This window comes from Phoca vitulina, unplaced genomic scaffold (genome assembly GCF_004348235.1).
Source record: "Phoca vitulina isolate PV1807 unplaced genomic scaffold, GSC_HSeal_1.0 scaffold48, whole genome shotgun sequence".
NCBI lineage: Eukaryota > Metazoa > Chordata > Mammalia > Carnivora > Phocidae > Phoca > Phoca vitulina.
In genome coordinates this window covers 1,314,681-1,334,627 of record NW_022589751.1, presented here as the reverse complement: position 1 = coordinate 1,334,627, position 19,947 = coordinate 1,314,681, and the positions used below count along the sequence as shown (strand labels likewise).

The 19,947-nt window shown below is 40.0% G+C and overlaps 2 protein-coding genes and 1 non-coding gene across 9 annotated transcripts in view; 1 reads left to right on the top strand and 2 right to left on the bottom strand.

The window, feature by feature from the left end:
- The window catches only part of LOC116649494 (mitochondrial import inner membrane translocase subunit Tim23), a 30,875-nt gene extending 13,089 nt beyond the window's left edge, over positions 1–17,786 (bottom strand). The window contains exons 1-4 of the mRNA XM_032432342.1: positions 17,532–17,786; positions 15,179–15,237; positions 4,320–4,413; positions 3,698–3,782 (exon numbers count right to left, since the gene is read on the bottom strand). Coding sequence (XP_032288233.1) covers positions 3,698–3,782; positions 4,320–4,413; positions 15,179–15,237; positions 17,532–17,637 — 344 coding nt within the window. The 5' untranslated portion in view covers positions 17,638–17,786. The remainder of the gene's footprint in view (positions 1–3,697; positions 3,783–4,319; positions 4,414–15,178; positions 15,238–17,531) is intronic.
- LOC116649628 lies at positions 900–1,103 on the bottom strand. The gene has a single exon (XR_004302709.1). It is a non-coding gene; the product is annotated as a small nucleolar RNA SNORA74 (small nucleolar RNA).
- Positions 17,787–17,820: 34 nt separating the features above from the next.
- The window catches only part of PARG (poly(ADP-ribose) glycohydrolase), a 123,872-nt gene continuing 121,745 nt past the window's right edge, over positions 17,821–19,947 (top strand). For 2 of the 7 annotated variants that reach the window (XM_032432316.1, XM_032432315.1), the window contains exon 1: positions 17,836–18,054. Coding sequence is in view for 1 of the 7 variants with exons in the window: in XM_032432314.1 (XP_032288205.1) it covers positions 18,116–18,335 (220 nt within the window). In the remaining 6 variants the exon portion in view is untranslated. Of the gene's footprint in view, positions 18,336–19,947 lie in introns of all 7 variants that reach the window. The other 5 variants (XM_032432317.1, XM_032432320.1, XM_032432314.1 and 2 more) reach the window with 5 other exon arrangements.

The following is a 19,947-nucleotide window of genomic DNA, read 5'->3' as shown; positions in this document are numbered from 1 at the left end:
GAAAGAGAAAGAATCTGTGCTTAGAATCACCATTTCTCTAATTTGAAAAATCATAACTATAGCTATTTACAATGTATAAATCCAATACCCAAAGTTTTCTTAATTTTATTTTTATTTATTTATTTTTAAAAGATTTTATTTATTTGAGAGAGAGAGAGAGGGAGAGAGAGCACAAGCAGGGGAGAGGGAGAGGCAGGCTCCCTGCTGAGCAGGGAGCCCAACGCAGGGCTTGATCCCAGGACCCTGGGATCATGACCTGAGCCAAAGGCAGAGGCTTAACTGACTGAGCCACCCAGGCGCCCCTATTTATTTTTAAAAAGATTTACTGATTTATTTTAGAGAGAGAGTGCGAACAGGGGGAGGGGCAAAGGGAGATGGAGAGAAGCACACACCCCACTGGGCGCAGAGCCCGAGGCAGGGCTTGATCCCAGGACCCCTGATCCCAACCTGAGCTGAAATCAAGAGTCAGATGCCCAACCAACTGAGCAACCCAGGTGCACCCCAGTTTTCTTAATTTTAAAAGTTACCTCAATATCTCCTCAGAATTTAGTAAGAATGATTACTTTATAGAAATATAAATGAAGTTGTTAAAGCTCCAACATTTTTGGGCAGTAGGGAAAATTCTTATTATATTATTAAATATAAATCAAATACAGAAAGGCTTTGAATGGCAGTCTAGAATGTATTTTATAAAAAAGCTTATAGTAATTGATCTACATTAAAAAAATACCATTATAATGGACAAATTAGCTTACGATTAAGTTTTTTTGGGGGAGAATATACTTAGGATATTAAGTAGAATCAAAGCATGGAATATTACAGAATATAAAGCAGAATTAAAGGGAAATACTCAAAGAGAAGAAAAAGCTGTCTAACTAGAATACACAGAGAAATCATACGGTGTCTGCTCCCGGACTAGAGCTAAGCGGCCAGAGTGAACGCTCAGCACACTCTCAAGGAAGCACAGTTCTGCCTTGCACCAGTGCCAGGTGCCACCAGAACAGTGACAGAGGCAACTGGAAGAAGAAGACAGGTCATTCCTCTCCCAGCAGTGTAACACCATCACAGGAATGGGTCTATCCGGACAGCTGACTACTGCTGGAAATTATGGAATTATAATAACAAAGAGTGAAAAACTCATTTAATGCAATTAAAAACTCATTTAAATTAATGCCCAAATAACAAAAACTTGTATTATCTCTAAAAGGTTGTTTAAAAAAATTAGTAACGAAGTCTATTGTTTCTAATTATGTTACATATTTACTAACATATTTTAAGTTCAGCATATTGTCGTCATTTGTAACATGCTTTTTAGAACTATTAATTTTTATTACTGCCCTGCTGGAAGCACTGCAAACTGGTGAAACTGACTAGGATACGATTGGGCAATATATCTCCACATATTGGACCCTTACCTACTTACCTACTTTAATCACCTCTCAACAACCCTTCAAGGCAGAAAGTAGAAAAAACTTACCTAAGATCACAAAACAGTAAGTAATGAAACTAGGCTTTGAAGCTACATAGATCTGTCTGGCCCCAAACCCTATCTTCTTTCCATTTTTAGAGGCTGTCTCCTATTTTATTCATTTTATTTATCAAAGATTTATTTATTTTTTTGAGGGAGAATACAAGAGAGCACGAGCGGGGGTGGGGGGGTCGGGGTGGGGGAGGGAGAAGCAGACTCCTCATTGAACAGGGAGCCCAACGCAGGGCTCAATCCCATGACCCTGGGATTATTACCTGAGCCAAAGGCAGGCGCTTAACTAACTGAGACACCCAGGTGCCCCAGCTGTCTCCTATTTTAAATGCTTCCTATCTAGTAAGATCAGAATTGTTATATAAAAATGATTTATAATATTTAAAAATCTTATCTAAAAATGCAAACCTATTTGACTCTCTCCAAAATATTAATAACTATTATTGTTTTAAGAAACAAAGGTTATCTTTTCTAGGAGACCTTCCACTTCCAAATTGGTATTTAAATGATACAATGTTAGGGACTTGCTTCAAAGTAATATGGGAGAGGAGAATGAGATAGGGCACAATTGGTCCCAATCCTGGTTGACTGCTGAGGATGGGTTATGGTTCATGGGTCTTCACTGTACTATTCTGTCTACTTTGGTACGTTTTCAAAATTCTCCATAACACAAAAAGGTAAAAAAAAAAAAAAAAAAAAAAAAAAGTATTGGAATAAGGGACAAATATATATATATATATATATATATATTTTTTTTTTTTTTTTAAAAGATTTTATTTATTTATTTGCGAGAGAGAGAATGAGAGACAGAGAGCACGAGAGGGAGGAGGGTCAGAGGGAGAAGCAGACTCCCCGCTGAGCAGGGAGCCCGATGCGGAACTCGATCCCGGGACTCCAGGATCATGACCTGAGCTGAAGGCAGTCGCTTAACCGACTGAGCCACCCAGGCGTCCGGGACAAATATATTTTTTAAAGATTTTATTTATTTGAGAGTGAGAGCAAGAGCACCCAAGACCACAGGCAGGGGAGTGCTGCAGGCAGAGGGAGAGGGAGAGGCAGGCTCTCCGATGAGCAGGGAGCCCAGTACGGGACTCTATCCCAGGGCCCTGGGATCATGATCTGAGCCAAAGGCAGCCATTTGACTGACCCACTCAGGCTCCCCAGAGTAAGGGTCAAATATTAATATAAATGTAAAAATATTCAAGGATGTGGCCTAGTAAAGCAAGATCCACATAGTTAACAGGAATATGAAAAACTTGACAAGCGTTCAGGATTCCCAACGTCTAATTTAGTAAACCTGCTGCCACCTGCTGGCTAAACAACATATAAAGAAGATGGAGCTTAATGTGTCCTAAAGCAAAACCATGAGCCATGAAGTATAAAAACATGCAAAACTAAACATCAGATTATTTAGGGAATATCTACATGGACTGGTCACGTTTATTTCTTAGGCAGGGTGAAGACATCTGTACTGTCCTTTCTCCACAAACTTCAATTTCCTGAGAGAAGACTCAGGAACTACCACTAAGTTCTAGGAATTTTGTGATACATTTTCTTTAGCCGTCTCCTTTCAGAAACGGAGTGTGAAGTCAATAAGTAGTTCAATTCAAATGAGAGCAGATCCAGCAATCACTCTTACATGCTTATTTCTTTACTACCAAGTCCTATGGTTTTGCAAACTCTCAAACAATTCAAATAATGTACTAGCAAGTCAACAAGTTGAAAAGCATGCCATATAGGCCTACAGAATGAAAAGATGAGTAAGTTAGGTTGGGGTAGCACCAGCTAATTGAGGGACACTGACTCAAAAATCACTCCTTTTAAAACCTTAGCCTCAGGAGCGCTTGGGTGGCTCAGTGTGTTTAAGCGTCTGCCTTTGGCTCAGGTCATGATCCTGGGGTCCTGGGATTGAGTTCTGCATCAGGCTCCCGGCTCAGCGGGAAGCCTGCTTCTCCCTCTATCCTTTCCCCTTACTCGTGATATCTCTCACTCTCTCTCTCTCACTCAAATAAATAAAATCTTTTAAAAAATAAAAAACAAAATCTTAGCCTTAGTAACCTGATTCCTTAGTTTCTTTTGATTAAGAAAATAAAAAAATCGATCAAAATGTATGTCAATTCTCCAAACATTTGTAATCTCAAGATTGTGTTCATCAGGCCAACAAAGTAGAGGTTAATATTCAAACATCACTACATCAGATGATTACATAAGACTTACTGTACGTTTCTTGGTTTGGACCAGGACATGTTCTGGGTTTCCTTCAATCCTAGCCGTAGACCGTTCATTGCTCCAAATGCAGCCCCTAGTGAATCATAGTAACGATTCAACCAATAAGCTTTATATTAAAAAAACAACTGCACTTCTGATTCTTTTTTATTTTTAATAGGAAAAAATGAAAAAGTAAATAGATTATTTATTATTAAAGATTTTATTTATTTATTTATAAAGATTTTATTTATTCACCCAACAGAGAGACACACAGCGAGAGAGGGAACACAAGCAGGGGGAGCAGGAGAGGGAGAAGCAGGCTTCCCACAGAGCAGGGAGTCCAATGCGGGGCCCGATCCCAGAACCTGGGATCATGACCTGAGCCGAAGGCAGATGCCCAACGACTGAGCCACCCAGGCGCCCCTAAAGATTTTAAGTAATCTCTATGCCCAACATGGGGCTCAAACCTACAACCCCAAGATCAAGAGTCGCATGCTCCACTGACTGAGTCAGGCAGGTGCCCCTCAATAATGATTTTTTAAAGCCCTGAAACCAGTACTTGAATTGCTTTTGATTTTAAGCACTTTTGCCTACTTGGACTGAGGACATTGAAAAAAATTACCATACCCACCTGTCATACAACATCCTCCAATGGTAAAGAAGGCCAGTTCAAATCTGCCCCGGGTTTTATTAGCTCCAGTCGGTAAAATAAACTCATCTGTATCCTAAAGGGGCAATAACAAAAATCACGCTGAGCTCTCCTCAAGACCCAGTACTTGCAAAGTGTTTTTTAATTTGTCAAATTCACAAAAGTAAAACCTGAAGTCAACTAAAACTCAACTATACTTAGTCAAGCAAAATTTAAAACTTTCTGCAACAACAGCAACACCTAAATCAAAGTGAAATGAAATGTACTATATATACAGTTATACTCATTAGTTCTTAGGAGGCATTCTCATCAGAACTTCGCTTTTCAATATAAGTTTGATAGATTGTATGTAATTTGCCTTACTTATTGATAAATATGAAGCAACATGCAGGGGAGTTTAGGAAGACCAGCTCTAGAGAAAGGTAAATGGAAAGGTATGAGAAGTAATGGTTTACTTGATTGAGACACCACTGTGGAAAAAGAAAATAACACTCATTCTGTAGCTACTGTCTATCAAGCACAATTTTACTATGATCATAAAAAATGAGCAGAAACTATAAAAGCACAACAGTTTGGATCCATTATGCAAGGGCAGAATTACTCTCTTCATAATTCTTAACTGTTTGGGGAAGCATATATTTTAATAATCTTAGAAAGCTATAATCTCTCTTTCCAGTAAATGCATATACAAAAAAATATATATATTTTTTAAGATTTTATTTATTTTTGTGGGAGAGAGAGAGAGAGAGCACGAGCGGAGAAGAGGGAGAAGCAGGCTCCCCGCTGAACAGGAAACCTGATGCGGGACTCGATCCCAGGACCCTGGGATCATGACCTGAGCCAAAGGCAGATGCTCAACCGACTGAGCCACCCAGGCGCCCTGCATATACAAATTTGATATGAACCCCATGAAGGCCACCCAAGAATCCTAAGTTGAAAATGCTACTGTAAGAGCACAGTATGATTGATTCTATAATACACTCTTATAAAGAACACATTCAATACAGGTTTGCCAAGCTTTCCATACAAAAATGGTTAAAATAAACCATAAGCACACACTGCTGGCAACTTGCTAACAAGTAAACATCCCTTTATCAAACAGGCAACTTTGATAAATGCATTCCTGATTAGGAAAACTGTAGCTCTGCACTGGTTTTTGATTTCTGGCTTATACATACATTCTCACCAAAAAGTGCACAAATAAGCAAGCACATCTACTCTCATCACACAGAAACGATCTGTTGGGCAATAATAAGCAAACTCTGAAGAGATCCCATATCATGATATATTATACATAGTTTTGCAAATTTGGGGTGCTTCCTGGCTTTTGAATTAATGACTTAGTTTGAAATTGTACTTCTGGCTTGAGGTTTTTAGAAATGTTATATTTGATTTAATGAGGTATGTAATTCTTCAATCTAGAAATGGATCACTAATGACAAACAGGAAATTTTAAAAAAAGGTCATGATGAACATTAATAGGCACAAGTGCATGTCATCACCAACTCAACTCTTTGCTAGGGTCAACCATAATAAAAGCACTATGAGGACTGAAGGCAAATGTACATCAATTCACACACAGAGCCACTTGAAAACAATTTCATGGTTAGCGGTCACTGGGGCTTAATCTTTTAAATGCAATTAAAATGTACTGTTTCATTTCTTTTTTTTTTTTTTAAGATTTTATTTGAGAGAGAGAGAGAGACAGAGATAGTGAAAGAGCATGAGCGGGGGTGGTGTGGGGTGGTGGGGAGAGGGAGAAGCAGGCTCCCCTCTGAGCAGGGAGCTGGATACAGGGCAGGACTCGATCCCAGGACCCTGGGATTATGATATGAGCTGAAGGCAGACGCTTAACCAACTGAGCCACCCAGGAGCCCCTAAAATGTACTGTTTCATGTAACAAAAATTTGCCAAGATTTTTTGAGGGAGGGGACACTGGCCAAATTACATTAATCCTGGGGAGAAAACCTCCATAAAATTAAGGCTTTTAGTTTCTATAAAAATATGATTAACAGCTTATTATGTTATAGAAAAAAACTTCTGCAAGCCAAATTTGAACTGCAAGAAATAAGCACTTAATAAGGCTGATCTTGAGGTATCTTTACACATGCATATAGGGAAGATACACTGAAAAGTTCTTGTGCTGCAGACACTGCAGGACACTAAAGAATCACCAATACCATTGTTTGCTACTACAGAAGAGAAATGCTTCTAAGGATGGGCACCATTGTACCTGATACAATAGTCAGAAGGTCAAGATTATGTGAAATATTTATATTTCAACCGGATGATACTGGATGCTAGAAATATTCAAATTCGTCTTGCTTTTATACTGGATGTTCATCTGGCCTAAAAAGTGGAAGATTATTTACTTAATATAATTTTTAATGTATTAGCGAGGATGCAAAAGTGGTGACAACGCAAAGCAATAGTAAGAGAAACCACAAATACTGCCTCAGATAAAAGTTGACAAAAATCAGTATATGGTAAGTTCACAGGTAGTATTTAAGATGTCTGTCTCCTTCAAAAGTATGGAAAAATGTTCCACAAAATTCAACTTTAATTAAGGTAGTCTTTAAATTTAGGCTTTCCATGGTTTTTATAACAATGAGATGAGAAAACCTTTTCAATTCTTTTTTTTTTTTAAGGTTATTTATTTATTTATTTGACAGAGAGACAAAGCGAGAGAGGGAACACAAGCAGGGGGAGTGGGAGAGGGAGAAACAGGCTTCCCGCGGAGCAGGGAGCCCGATGCGGGGCTCTATCCCAGGATCCTGGGATCATAAGCTGAGCCGAAGGCAGATGCTTAACGACTGAGCCACCCAGGCACCCAGAGAAAACCTTTTCAATTCTGAAGTCCCTCTTGCATTTGAATGGAAAAGGTCACTACAAATGTTTGTGATTAAGCAAGAATCCTAATTTTTTAAAAATGCAGAATTTTCTTTGATGTCTAACCTTACCAAGCCGCACCTAGCACTGCAGGGTCAAGATGTGCATTTTTTTTTTTTTAAGATTTTATTTATTTATTTGACAGAGAGAGACACAGTGAGAGAGGGAACACAAGCAGGGGGAGTAGGAGAGGGAGAAGCAGGCTTCCCGCCAAGCAGGGAGCCTGATGAGGGGCTCGATCCCAGGACCCTGGGATCATGACCTGAGCCGAAGGCAGACGCTAAACAACTGAGCCACCCAGGCGCCCCTAGATGTTATGTATTTTTAAATGGAGCTACAGTACAACCTTTAAGCCTAAATTCAACATTCAATTAAAACACATGTGATTAGTTTCGAAATTTTGAGTAAAATACTGAGAGAGGTACTTTTGAAATAAAATCAATAAACATACAGTGCAGATATCTGACAAACATTTCCTGTAAAAACAAGTTTTAAACAAGTCTTAATCCACTTGCTTCTATTGAAACACACTCAACAAGAAATGCAGGTAGTCAATTATTGTTAGTGATTCAACTTGAAACAAAAAGTCCCAACCACTACTCTTAAAAAACCCAAAACCCACCCAATTTACAGATATGTAATTCACATACCATATAATTCACCTATTTAAAGTGTACAATTCAATGGTTTTTAGTATATTCAGGTATCGTACAACAAAGACTATAATCATTTTTAGAGCATTTTCACTACCCCAAAAAGCACCCCATACCTGTTAGCAGTCATTCTCCATTTCTCCCCTACCCTGGGCAACTACTAATCAATCTGCTTTCTGTCTCTTTCTATTTGTCAATTCTGGACACTTCATGTAAATAGAATCATACCATTATGGTCTTTTATGACTGGCTTCTTTCATGTAATAAGTTTACAAGGTTCATCCATGTTCCAGCATGTATCATTACTTCTTCCTTTTTTTACTGCTAAATATCTCATTGCATGGAGATGCTACATTTTGTTTATTCTTAACCTGATGGATGGGTTGTGTCTACTTTTTGGCTATTTAGAATAAACCTGATAAGAGCATTCACACACAATTTGTTGTGTGGACATACGTTTCCAATTCTCTTGGGTATATATCTATGAGTAGATTACTGGGTCATATGGTAACTCTATTTTTGATATTTTGAGAAACTGTCCAATTCTCTTGGGTATGTATCTACTGAGTAGAATTACTTGGTCAAATGGTAACTCTATTCTTAATATTTTGAGAAACTGTCAGACTATTTCCAAAGCAGCTGTTTCAATTTACATTTCCACCAGCAGTGCATGAAGGTCCAATTTCTCCACATCCTCACCAACATCAGTTATTGCATGTTTCTGATTATACCTATAGCAGGGGTGAAGTGGTATCTCACTTCGTTTTTGTGATTTGCATTTCCCTATAAGTGACGTTAAATATCTTTTATGTGATTATTGAACATTTCTGTATCTTTTTGGAGAAACATCTATTCAAATCCTTTACCCATTTTATTTTTATTTTTAATTTTAAAAGATTTTATTTATTTGTCAGAGAGAGAGAGAGCACAAGCAGGGTGAGTGGCAGGCACAGGGAGAAGCGGGGTTCTTGCTGAACAAGGAGCAGTACTTGATCCCAGGACCCTGGGATTATGACCTGAGCTGAAGGCAGACGCTTAGGACTGAGACCCCCAGGTGTCCCTAAAGATGTAAATTTATGACATTAATAACCGAGAGGAGTATACACCTGTTAAAGAAATAGTGTTTTGCATGTTATTGACATTAAACTGGTAAAAATTCAAACTAGATTTATAATTTTAGGATGTTAAATTTGAGGATGTTAAATCCCCAAAGATAACTACAAAGAATATAGCTAAAGGACATATACAAAAGGAAATGAGAAATTTAAAATTTCACTGCAAAAAATGAATCAAGTAAACACAAAAGACAGTAACACAAGAGAAGGACAAAAAAGCTAGAAGACATATAAAAATCAAACAGCAAAATGACAGAAATCCCTCCTTATCAGTAATCACTTTAAATATAAATGGATCAAACTCTTTAAACAAAAGACATAAGATTGGCACAATAAAGGATCCAACTACACTGGGGTTTACTTTAATTCCAAAGACACAAAAAGATTCAAAGTGAAGTGAAAGAGAAAAAGATATTTCATGCAAATAAAACCCAAAAGATAGCAGGGTGGCCATACTAATATCAGAAAATACAGACTTTAAATCAAAAAAAGATTACAAAAGACAAAGAATATTAATAAAAGGTCCAATACAACAAAAAGATTCAATTACAAACATTTACACACCTAGTAACAGACCATTAAAATATATTAAGTATAAAACTGGAATTTCTACAGTAATAATTGGAGACTTCAATACTCTATTCTCAGTAATGGATAATAATCATCATAACCAGACAAAACATAATAAGGAAATATGAGGACTTAACACAATAAATCAAAGAGCAAACAGATCTAACAGACATACACAAAACACTCTAACAATAATATCACAGCATAGACATTTTTCTCAAGTGCATGTGGGACATTTTCCAGGACAGATCATATATTAGACAACAAATTAAGTCTCAACGGATTTTAAAAGATACCATACAGAGTATCTTCTCTAACCACAAAAATATCAGTTAGAAATCAGTAACAGAAATAAAATGAAAAGTTCACAAATTCATGGAAATTAAACAATATATCCATAAACCACCAATAGATCAAAAAAGAAATCAAAAGTGAAATTAGAAAATACTTGAGATGAATAAAAAAGAAAATACAACATATCAAAACTTATGAGATCCAGTGAAAGTGGCGCTAAGGGGAAAATCCAGAGCTATAAATGCTTATTAAAAATATCAGAAAGATCTCAAATAACCTAATTTTGCAACTTAAGGAACTAGAAAAAGAAAAAATAAGAAAGTACTATGAAAAACTGCATGCCAACAAACTGGATAACCTTGATGAAACAGAAAAATTCCTAGAGACATAAAACTCACCAAGAAACAGAAAATCCAAATAGACTTATAACTGAACTGGTAAGAACACCGAAATCAGCAATAAAAAATGTCACACCAGGGACACCTGGGTGACTCAGTTGCTTAAGGGTCCAACTTTTGATTTCAGCTCAGGTCATGATTTCAGGGTTGTGAGATCAAGGCCCTCACTGGGCTCTGTGCTAGGCATGGAGCCTGCTTAAGATTCTCACTCTCCTTCTCCCTCTGCCCCTCCCCCTCAACCCCGAGTTCTCTCTCTCTCAAAAAAAAAAAAAAAAAAAGTCACAACCAAGAAAAGCCCTGGACCTAACGACTTCACTGGTGAAGTTTACCAAACATTTAAAGAACTAACACCAATTCTTTTCCAACTTTTCCAAAAAATTGAAGTGGAGGTAATATTTGGTATAAGGCCAGGATTACCCTCATACCAAAGCCAGACAAAGACACTACAAGAAAACTACAGACCAATATCCCTATGAACACTGATGCAAAATCCTGAGCAAAATACTAGGAAACCAAATTCAGCAACATATTAAAAGGATACACACCATGACCAAGTCGGATTTATTCATGTAATGCAGGATGGTCCAATATATGAAAACTGATCAACATAATACACCACATTAAAAGAAAGAAGGGAAAAAAAACTCCCACATGATCACCTCAACTACTGCAAAAAAAGCATTTCAAAAAATCCAACATACTTTTACAATAAAAAGAATTCAACAAACTAGGAATAGAAGGAAACTACCTCAACATAATAAAAGCCATATATGAAAACCCCACAGTGAACATTATATATTTTTTTAGATTTTTATTTATTTATTTATTTGAAAGAGAGAGAATGAGAGAGAGAGAGAGAGAGAGCACATGAGAGGGGGGAGGGTCAGAGAGAGAAGCAGACTCCCCGCTGAGCAGGGAGCCCCATGCGGGACTCGATCCTGGCATTCCAGGATCATGACCTGAGCCGAAGGCAGTCACTTAACCAACTGAGCCACCCAGGCGCCCTGGTGAACATTATATTAAAAGGTAAAAGATAAAAGCTTTCCCTCCAGAATCAGGAAAAGGCAAGGATGCCCACTTCTGCCACTTTTCTTTCAACATAGTACAAGCCTCCCCTGATATCTGTAAGTAGAACATCCCTATGAAACCTCCTGTAAGTCAAAATGTCATAAAGCAAAGAAGCAATTATCACCAACTTACATGGAAAAATGTTTTGAGTATTCCCAGACCCAAAGATAACCTCTCTCAGGCCTTTCTGATACCTTAGGACACAGCTTGCTATCAGACACACAAAATAAATCAAGATAAAGCACAGATGCTCACAGACACAGTCCAAGGCTGCAATGGCTTGATGCTGAGATGCTGAGTGTAGATCCCCAGGAAGGAGCTCGGTGGTTCCACTACAACAGCTCACTGCAAAACAAATGCTGAACACTATTTTTGCTTTTTGCTTTTTCGGTAAAAGCAAAAATCCTCTTCTGATTTCTTTTTTCAGCATAAACAGGTACTATATACAGACCTACATAATGTAGATCTCTCATAAAAGTGAAGTGGAACAATGTGAACTTTCAAAAAGCGGGGGATACTTGTACTACATGTTCTAGCTAAAGCAATTAGGCAAGAAGAAATAAAAGGTATCCAAATTGGAAAGGAAGAAGCTAAATTTTCTTTCTTTTTTTTTTTTTTTTTTAAAGATTTTATTTATTTATTTGAGAGAGAGAATGAGATAGAGAGAGAGCATGAGATGGGGGAGGGTCAGAGGGAGAAGCAGACTCCCTGCTGAGCAGGGAGCCCGATGCGGGACTCGATCCTGGGACTCCAGGATCATGACCTGAGCCGAAGGCAGTCGCTTAACCAACTGAGCCACCCAGGCGCCCGCTAAATTTTCTTTCTTTGCAGATAAAATGATCTTATATGTAGAAAATCCTACATATTGCACAAAGAAACTTATTAGATCTAATAAATTCAGCAAAGTAGCAGGATACAAAGTCAACACACACAAAAAAGGATTTCCACATTCTAATAATGAACAATTTGAAAAAGAAATCACAAAAGCAATTCCATTTATACTAGCATCAAAAAGAACAGGGGCGCCTGGGTGGCTTAGTTGGTTAAGCATCTGCCTTTGGCTCAGGTCATGATCCCAGGGTCCTGCTGGGATGGAGCCCCACACTGGGCTCCTTGCGCACTGGGCTCCTTGCTCCACTGGGCTCCTTGCTCCGCGGGGAATCTGCTTCTCCCTCTCCCTTTCCCTCTGCCTGCCATTCCCCCTGCTTGTGCGCGCTCTCTCTCTCCCTCGCCTCTCTGTCAAAAAAAAAAAAAAAATCTTTAAATAAAAAAAGACTACTACTTAGGAATGAACTTAACCAATGAGGTAAAAGTCTTACACAATGAAAACCATAAAAACCTCTTAAATGAATTAAAGACTTGAAAAAATGGAAACATATCCCATGTCTGTGGGTTGGAAGACTTACTACTGTTAAGATGTCAATACTATCCAAAAGAATCTACAGATTCAATGAAATCCCTATCAAAATACCATGTTTTTGGGGCACCTGGGTGGCTCAGTCAGTTAAGCAGCTGCCTTCGGCTCGGGTCATGATCCCAGGGTCCTGGGATCCAGCCCCGTATCGGGCTCCTTGCTCAGCGGGAAGCCTGCTTCTCCCCTCCCTGCTGTTCCCCCTGCTTGTGCTTGCTCTCTGTCTCTCTCTCTCTTTTGCTCTCTCTGTGTCAAAGAAATAAATAAAATCTTTTAAAAAAGAACCCCATCCTATAATTAATATGGAATCTCAATGAACCCCAAACAGCCAAAACAATCTTGAAAAAGAACAATAATCGGGACGCCTAGGTGGCTCAGTTGGTTAAGCGTCTGCCTTTGGCTTAGGTCATGATCCCAGGGTCCTGGGATCGAGTCCCCTATCGGGCTCCCCCTAATCTGCAGGGAGCCTGCTTCTCCCTCTGCCTGCTCTGCTGCTGCTCCCCTTCCTTGTGCTCTCTCTCTCTGACAAATAAATTTAAAAAAAAGAAAAAGAACAATAATCACATTTCCTGATTTCAAAACTTACTACAAGGCTACTCAAATCAAAAGAGTGTGATACTGACACAAAGACAGACAAATAGACCAATGAAACAGAATAGAGAACCTGGAAATAAACCCTCACATATATGGTCAAATGATTTTGAACAAGACTGCCAAGACCATTCCATGAGAAAAAGACACTCTTTTTAACAAATGATGCTCTGAAAATTGGATATCCACATGAACAAGTAAAGCTGGATCCTTATCTAACACCTAATAAAAAATTAAACACCTAATACAAAAATTAAATGGATCTAAGATCTAAATGTAAGACCTAAAACCACAGAACTCTTGGAAGAAAACATGGGAGAAAAGCATGACATTGGATTTGGCAATGACTTCTTAGATCTGACACCAAAGGCACAGGCAACAAAAGAAAAAAATTAAAAAACTGGCCTTTGTGAAAATTTAAAAATATTGTGCCTCAAAAGACAGTATCAGCATAGTAAAAAGGCAACCCACAGAATGCGAGAAAATATTTGCAAATCATGTTATCTGATAAGGGGTTAATATTCAGAATATATATAAAACTTAAATTCAACAACAATAAAGACCCAATTCAAAAATGGACAAAGGACTTAAACGTTTCTCCAAAGGTATACAAATAGGCAATAAGCACATGAAAAGATGCTCAATATCACTAATGATTAGGAAAATGCAACTCAAAACCACGAGGAGTTGGGGCGCCTGGGTGGGTCAGTCGTTAAGCATCTGCTTTGGCTCAGGTCATGATCCCAGGGTCCTGGGATCGAGCCCCACATCGGGCTCCCTGCTCAGCAGGAAGCCTGCTTCTCCCTCTCCCACTCCCCCTGCTTGTGTTCCCTCTCTGTCAAATAAATAAATAAAATATAAAAAAAAAAAACAACTCACAAGGAGCACTACCTCATACCCATTAGAATAGCTATGATCAAAAAACCCCAGAAAATAACAAGTGTTGGTGAGGATGTGAAGAAATTGCAAGCCTTGTGCAGTTCTTGGGAATGTAAAATGGTACAGTGCTATGGAACACAGCATAGCAGTTCCTCAGAAAATTAGTAATAAAATTTCCATATGAGTCAGTAATTTCAGTTCTGGAAATATAAGTAAAAGAATTAAAAGGAGGCTCAGGAAGAGACCTTTTACACTATTGTTCATAGCAACACTATTCCCAATAACTAAAATATGAAAGCAATCCAAGCGTCCAGGGACAGATGAATGGATAAGCAGAATGGAATATTATTCAATTAAATATTATTCAGCCTTAAAAGAAAAGAAATTCTGATACATGCTATAATGTAGATGAAACTTGAGAATATTATGCTAAATAAAATAAGCCAATCACAAAAAGACAAATATACTATGATTCTACTTATTTGAGGTATTAGAGTATCAAAACCAGAGACAGAAAGCAGAAGGGTGGTTGCCATGAGATGGGTGGGTGGAATGAAGTTATTTTTTAATGGGTATAGTTTGTTTTACATGATGAAATGAGTTATGGATATGGTAGGTGGTAATTGTTGCACAATATTATAAATGTAGTTAATACCACTGGACGGTACACTTAAAAATGGGTAAGATAGTAAATTTTATGCCAAAATATTTCACAATTTAAATAGGAAAGAAAAAATAGCCACCTCAACCCCCAAAAACTCTTTAAAGGGAATTAATTAATTAGCATCAGGGAGGTACAATTCAAATCCCCAGAGTTTCTGAGAAGAGAAAAAGGGTGAATGGAGACTAGAGTTGGTGCCTCCAGAAATATGTACCATAGATCTAGTCAGCGTAAGAACCTGGATTTTTTTTTAAAGTGGTAAGATAAATCACCAAACTATAAAATTCATAAAAGGACTAGTCCTAATCTTACCTGAACAAGATATCGTGGATCCACATTTAAATACGGAGACAGAGGGTTCATACCAGTCACTAGAGAGAGAACATCACATTGCGATGAAATTTTAAAAAATTATTTCATTTAGTGTTAATTACACCATTTCGGGTGTTTTCCAATTTTGATTTACAGGCTCACTGAATAGATGAGATTTTCTCCTTTTCTACGCTTATCCTGTCTGGCAGTTTTGGGGCTGTCTCCTCCTGAGGTCCTGAATCTCAAACCAGGTCCTGCACTAGTGGTTCAGGCTCTCATACCAAGAAGATATTGGCAATAACGTGGATCAAATAATCAAAGTAGAAGGAAGCACAGCCCAAGTCAATTATAAAGCTAATTTCCTCTACTTTGCTACAAGGATGCTTGACATCTATACAAACTGCAAAAATAAGATTGACAAGAGACCAATGAATTCCATGGGAAAAACAGTGCCCGGGTTATGGGTTATATATAAACATTTTTAGGCAGTTCCTTCAAATCTTAGTATTGACAGTTGCTGACAAAGGTGATTTGCTGTGGCAGTGTAGATCATTCTTGGGTCATCACCAAAGGAATGGGGGTCAGGACAAAAGAAAACAGAAATTCTCAGACAGCCAGACTTGAATCCCAGTAACTTTGACAATGGAAAAAATCTACCAGGGAAAATCAACTTTCTCACATTCTAAATTTAATCCTTGAATCCTGTGATTGCTCACAATCTATGAAATACCCATGACTCTAGTCCTTTCATCAACTGAAAGTCCTATTAATTCTATATTCAATATTCATCTTGAACTGTTACTTACCACCATCCTTATTGCTACGATCTTAGTCCAACCATTAAATCTCACCTAGACTACAGTAACAATCTCCTACCTAAATGGACTCCTTAATTTGCTCTAGTCCGTTCAATTCACTTCCTATATAGCAACTAAAGTGATTTTTTTTAGGAAAAGGAATCAGTCCTAATGGCTTCCATTCACACTTGTAATCAAATCCAAACTCCTTACCATGGCTTATAAAACACTGCATTAGTGGCCATTACTTGCTCTCCTGATCTCATTATCTCCTACTGCTCCAACTCCCTCGCAACTTTGTAGACACACTGGCCCATCAGTTGTTCTTTAAACATGTCAAGTCCCCCCCTTCCCCCACCAGGCCATTTGGACTAACCATTTTTTCTTGTATACGTCCGTGTGTGTCCCCGCCCCCGCATTTGTATTGTATTCAGGTAACAGCTCAAATGTCAACACCCTCTAGCTGCTTTCCCTGACCTACTCTAAAAAGGCGTTCTGCTCCCATCGCCATCTCTCGATCTTGTTTTGATGCCTTTACATACGCTTATCATTAACTGAAATGTGTTTGTGTTACTTGGCTCACTTCAATAGGATCTAAACTCCATGAAAGCAGCAATCATCTCTTTTAACCACTGGTAGTCCTGCACACAGAAAAGTCGTTGGCCCATTCCAGGTGCTAAGTGAATGGTGTTCACCCTCGACCTTTCAATTTACCTTCAAATCTTAATCAAATTAATGTAACAATGCTTTGTCACATTAAGGCACTGCCCTTTGTGCTCCAAAACTCAGACCTCGGAAGACTTATATGTAAAATGTGTTCCAGATTCAGTTTCGACGTAAGTGACACTAGGGCTGTTTTGTTCTTGAGCATAAAAGACCTGGAGAAGAACAAGTTCTATTCATCCAGTTGAATACCCACAAAGTCCCAAACATCTGGAAGACATATTCACAGAATTGAGAGAGCACAGGCAGGGTATACATGCTTCTGCACTTTTGATCTTGCATATTTCCTTTCCGAAAAGTCTTACCTGGCTTCTTTTTTCAAGTCCATAAATGGCCTTTAAAGTGCAGTTCACTTCTCAGCTCCTCCGCTGGCCCGACTCAAATTTCTTTCTTGCCTATCTTCAATATTAAATGTTTTGCCCTGACGGCTACATTGCAGTTTCGAAACACGTGACTTTGTGCTTAAAAGTTATTTACAGGCTGTTTGGAATGTATTTACTTGCAGAGCTAGGCTCTCCTCTTAATCTAGAGTCAAGCACACAGCCCAACACACAAGGAATGTGTGGGAGGAAATACAAGGCACTAGGCTCGTATATAAAGAGAAGAAAACATGCCAACATCCCTAGTCCAGGTCACCCGGACAGAACTTCTCGAGGATCCATGACTCCAAAAACTCGTTCAATCTTGAAAGAGCGGCAGCGCAAACACACTATCCCAACCACTGGTAAGGAAGATTGTGAACGCCAGCCAAAAAAAAGAACAGTACACACTACACGTCTGGCGGAGTCGCAAGAACCACTGAGAAATGTTCACAAGGTAGGCCCGATACTTACGCGGGACGCCGGCCAAATCCGCGTGCGAGTAACCTGCCCCGCCGGCTCCGAAAAAGCCGGCCAACCCCCCTGTGGTTTTGTTCCCGCTTCCCCCGCCGCTCTCCATGGTGTCGCAGCAAACCGCCCGTCTGCTTCTCACCGCCGCCTCAGGCCGGGTTCGTCGGCTCCGCCGTTGCTCCCCAGAAAAAGGGGGGAAGACCCGCGTTACCAAGGCCTCCTTCACACGGTGACCTTCCGGGAGCCGGTACCCGCTAATCCTTGCACTTCCGCTTTGCGACATTATACGTCCCGGAAACCGGAAGCGCCTGACGGCAGCCTTCCGGTGGTGGGAAAGTGAACCAAGCCAGAATCAAAGCGGCGCATCCTGAGGCAGGTGGGGGTGCCTGTGGAAGAGGGAAGGCAGGCGACTGGCTAGGGCTTGGCTCGGGAGGCCGGCGGAGCAGCAACTGCAGAAACAGGCAGCGGCAGAGAGGGAATGGTGCCTGGAGGCGCCGAGGAGCCGGCGCAGTCCGTCCCTCTTAGGGTTAGTGAATGAGGCTCTCCGCCCGGGCCGGCCCGGGGACTCTGCGCTGCGGGTCCCAAGCATGAGTGCGGGCCCCGGCTGTGAGCCCTGCACCAAGCGACCCCGCTGGGGCGCCGCTGCAACTTCTCCGCCGGCCGCCTCGGACGCCCGGAGCTTCCCCGGCAGGCAGAGGCGCGTCCTCGAGTCCAAGGACGCTCCCGTGCAGTTCAGGGTCCCACCGTCCTCGTCAGGCTGCGTCCCGGGGCGGGCGGGACCGCACAGAGGCAGCTCCACCTCGCTTGGTACGTGGGGAAATAAAGATCTTTGTCCTTCGCTTTGGCCCAGACCTCTTCTTGGTCTCTGTCTGGGGACCCAGGGACTCCAGCCACCCCTTTCTGGTCTTGTGTGCACCACTCTGAGGCCCTCTTGCTGAGCCACTAAGGCCACTGGTAGGGGAATGCGGCCGCATTTTACCCGTTGGGATTGGTGGTGTGAGAAACCCTGATGAGCAGTTACTCACAAGGTGGAAAATGGCAGTAGACTCCACCTGTTTGCTTTCCTCGGGTTTGAGAAGTTGCCTTAGTTGTTAAGGAAGTCTAATTGTGTACGTGAAGCTTCAACCTTTAGGTGAAAAGAAAGGTACAAAGAAGGTCACAACTTCTCTTGGTTCAGATTCTGCATCCTGGGGGTGCAGAGCTATTAGTATTAGCTGGCATTGTGCTTGTTTCTGGCATACAGTGTTGAACAAGAGTAACTTGGGCTCTGTCTTCAGATCTTAAAATCTATCAGGAGAGAGAATTACAAAAGTCCACATGCTTACAGGTGAAGGACATACATCATTATGGTAGGAGTCAGGAGTCTTAATCCAGTCTGTGGGATCAAAGATAATCTCCCAGAAGATGAGGTGCTTATTTTAAGGACTGAAAAAGGATGAAGAGTTAGCTAGAAAAGAGGAAGTAGGAAATGTTCCTGAAGTGCAGCTGGTGCATACTGTCAACGGGAGAGAGTAATGAGAGATGGGGCTGCAGGGAGATAGGCAAAGATCAGATCATACTGGGAAATATAGGCAGTGCTGAGGGTTTTGAACTTTACCTCTAAGGGCAATGAGAAGCTTTTAATGCATTTTCAGTAGGGAAGTGACTTTATATATATGTGCATGCACACACATCTTTTTTTTTTTTTTTTTAAGGTCTCTGGCTGGTGTGTAGAAAATGAAGAATGGATTGAAAGGGAGGGGAAGTGCAGGCCCAAGACTAGAGGAGTTAGTCTAGGTGGGCGATAATAATGGTTTATACTTGGTTGTGGGCAGTAGGGAAGGAGAGAAGTGGATGGATTCAGAGAGAATGAGATCTGTGGGTTTGTACCTCATAAGAAATAAATTTGTGCTGGAAATACAGATTTGGGGATTTTTGGCATAAACGTGATAATCGATGCTATGGAAGTAGATCACATAAAACATGTAGAGAAAATAAAGGTGACCTAGGACAGAAACTTTAGAAACACCATCATCTAAGAGTAGACTGAAGAGAAGCAGCCAGAAGAGTAGGATGAATGCCTGGCTTTTGTTGTGTCATGCAAGAAAGAGAACATTTCCAAAAGGATGCATTTGTCAACAGTGTAAGAGGCTGGCCAGAGGTCAGACAGTCTTTGGGTTAATGGTGTAAACTTAGTTCTCTTAGGACTTAGAGGCAGTGGGGAGTAGACCTCAACTAAATATTGAAGGATGAGCAGGATTTGCTGTATAGATAAAGGAGAGAAATAATTAAATATGCAGAGAGAATGGCATGTGCAAAGGTGGTAGGACTGGAGCATAAAATGACAGGAGTGACGGGACTTGAGGCCAGGAAGAAGGGCAGAAGTTATTATGGACAAATTCTCGTGCCATTTCAAGGAGTTTGGACTTTATTCTGTGGT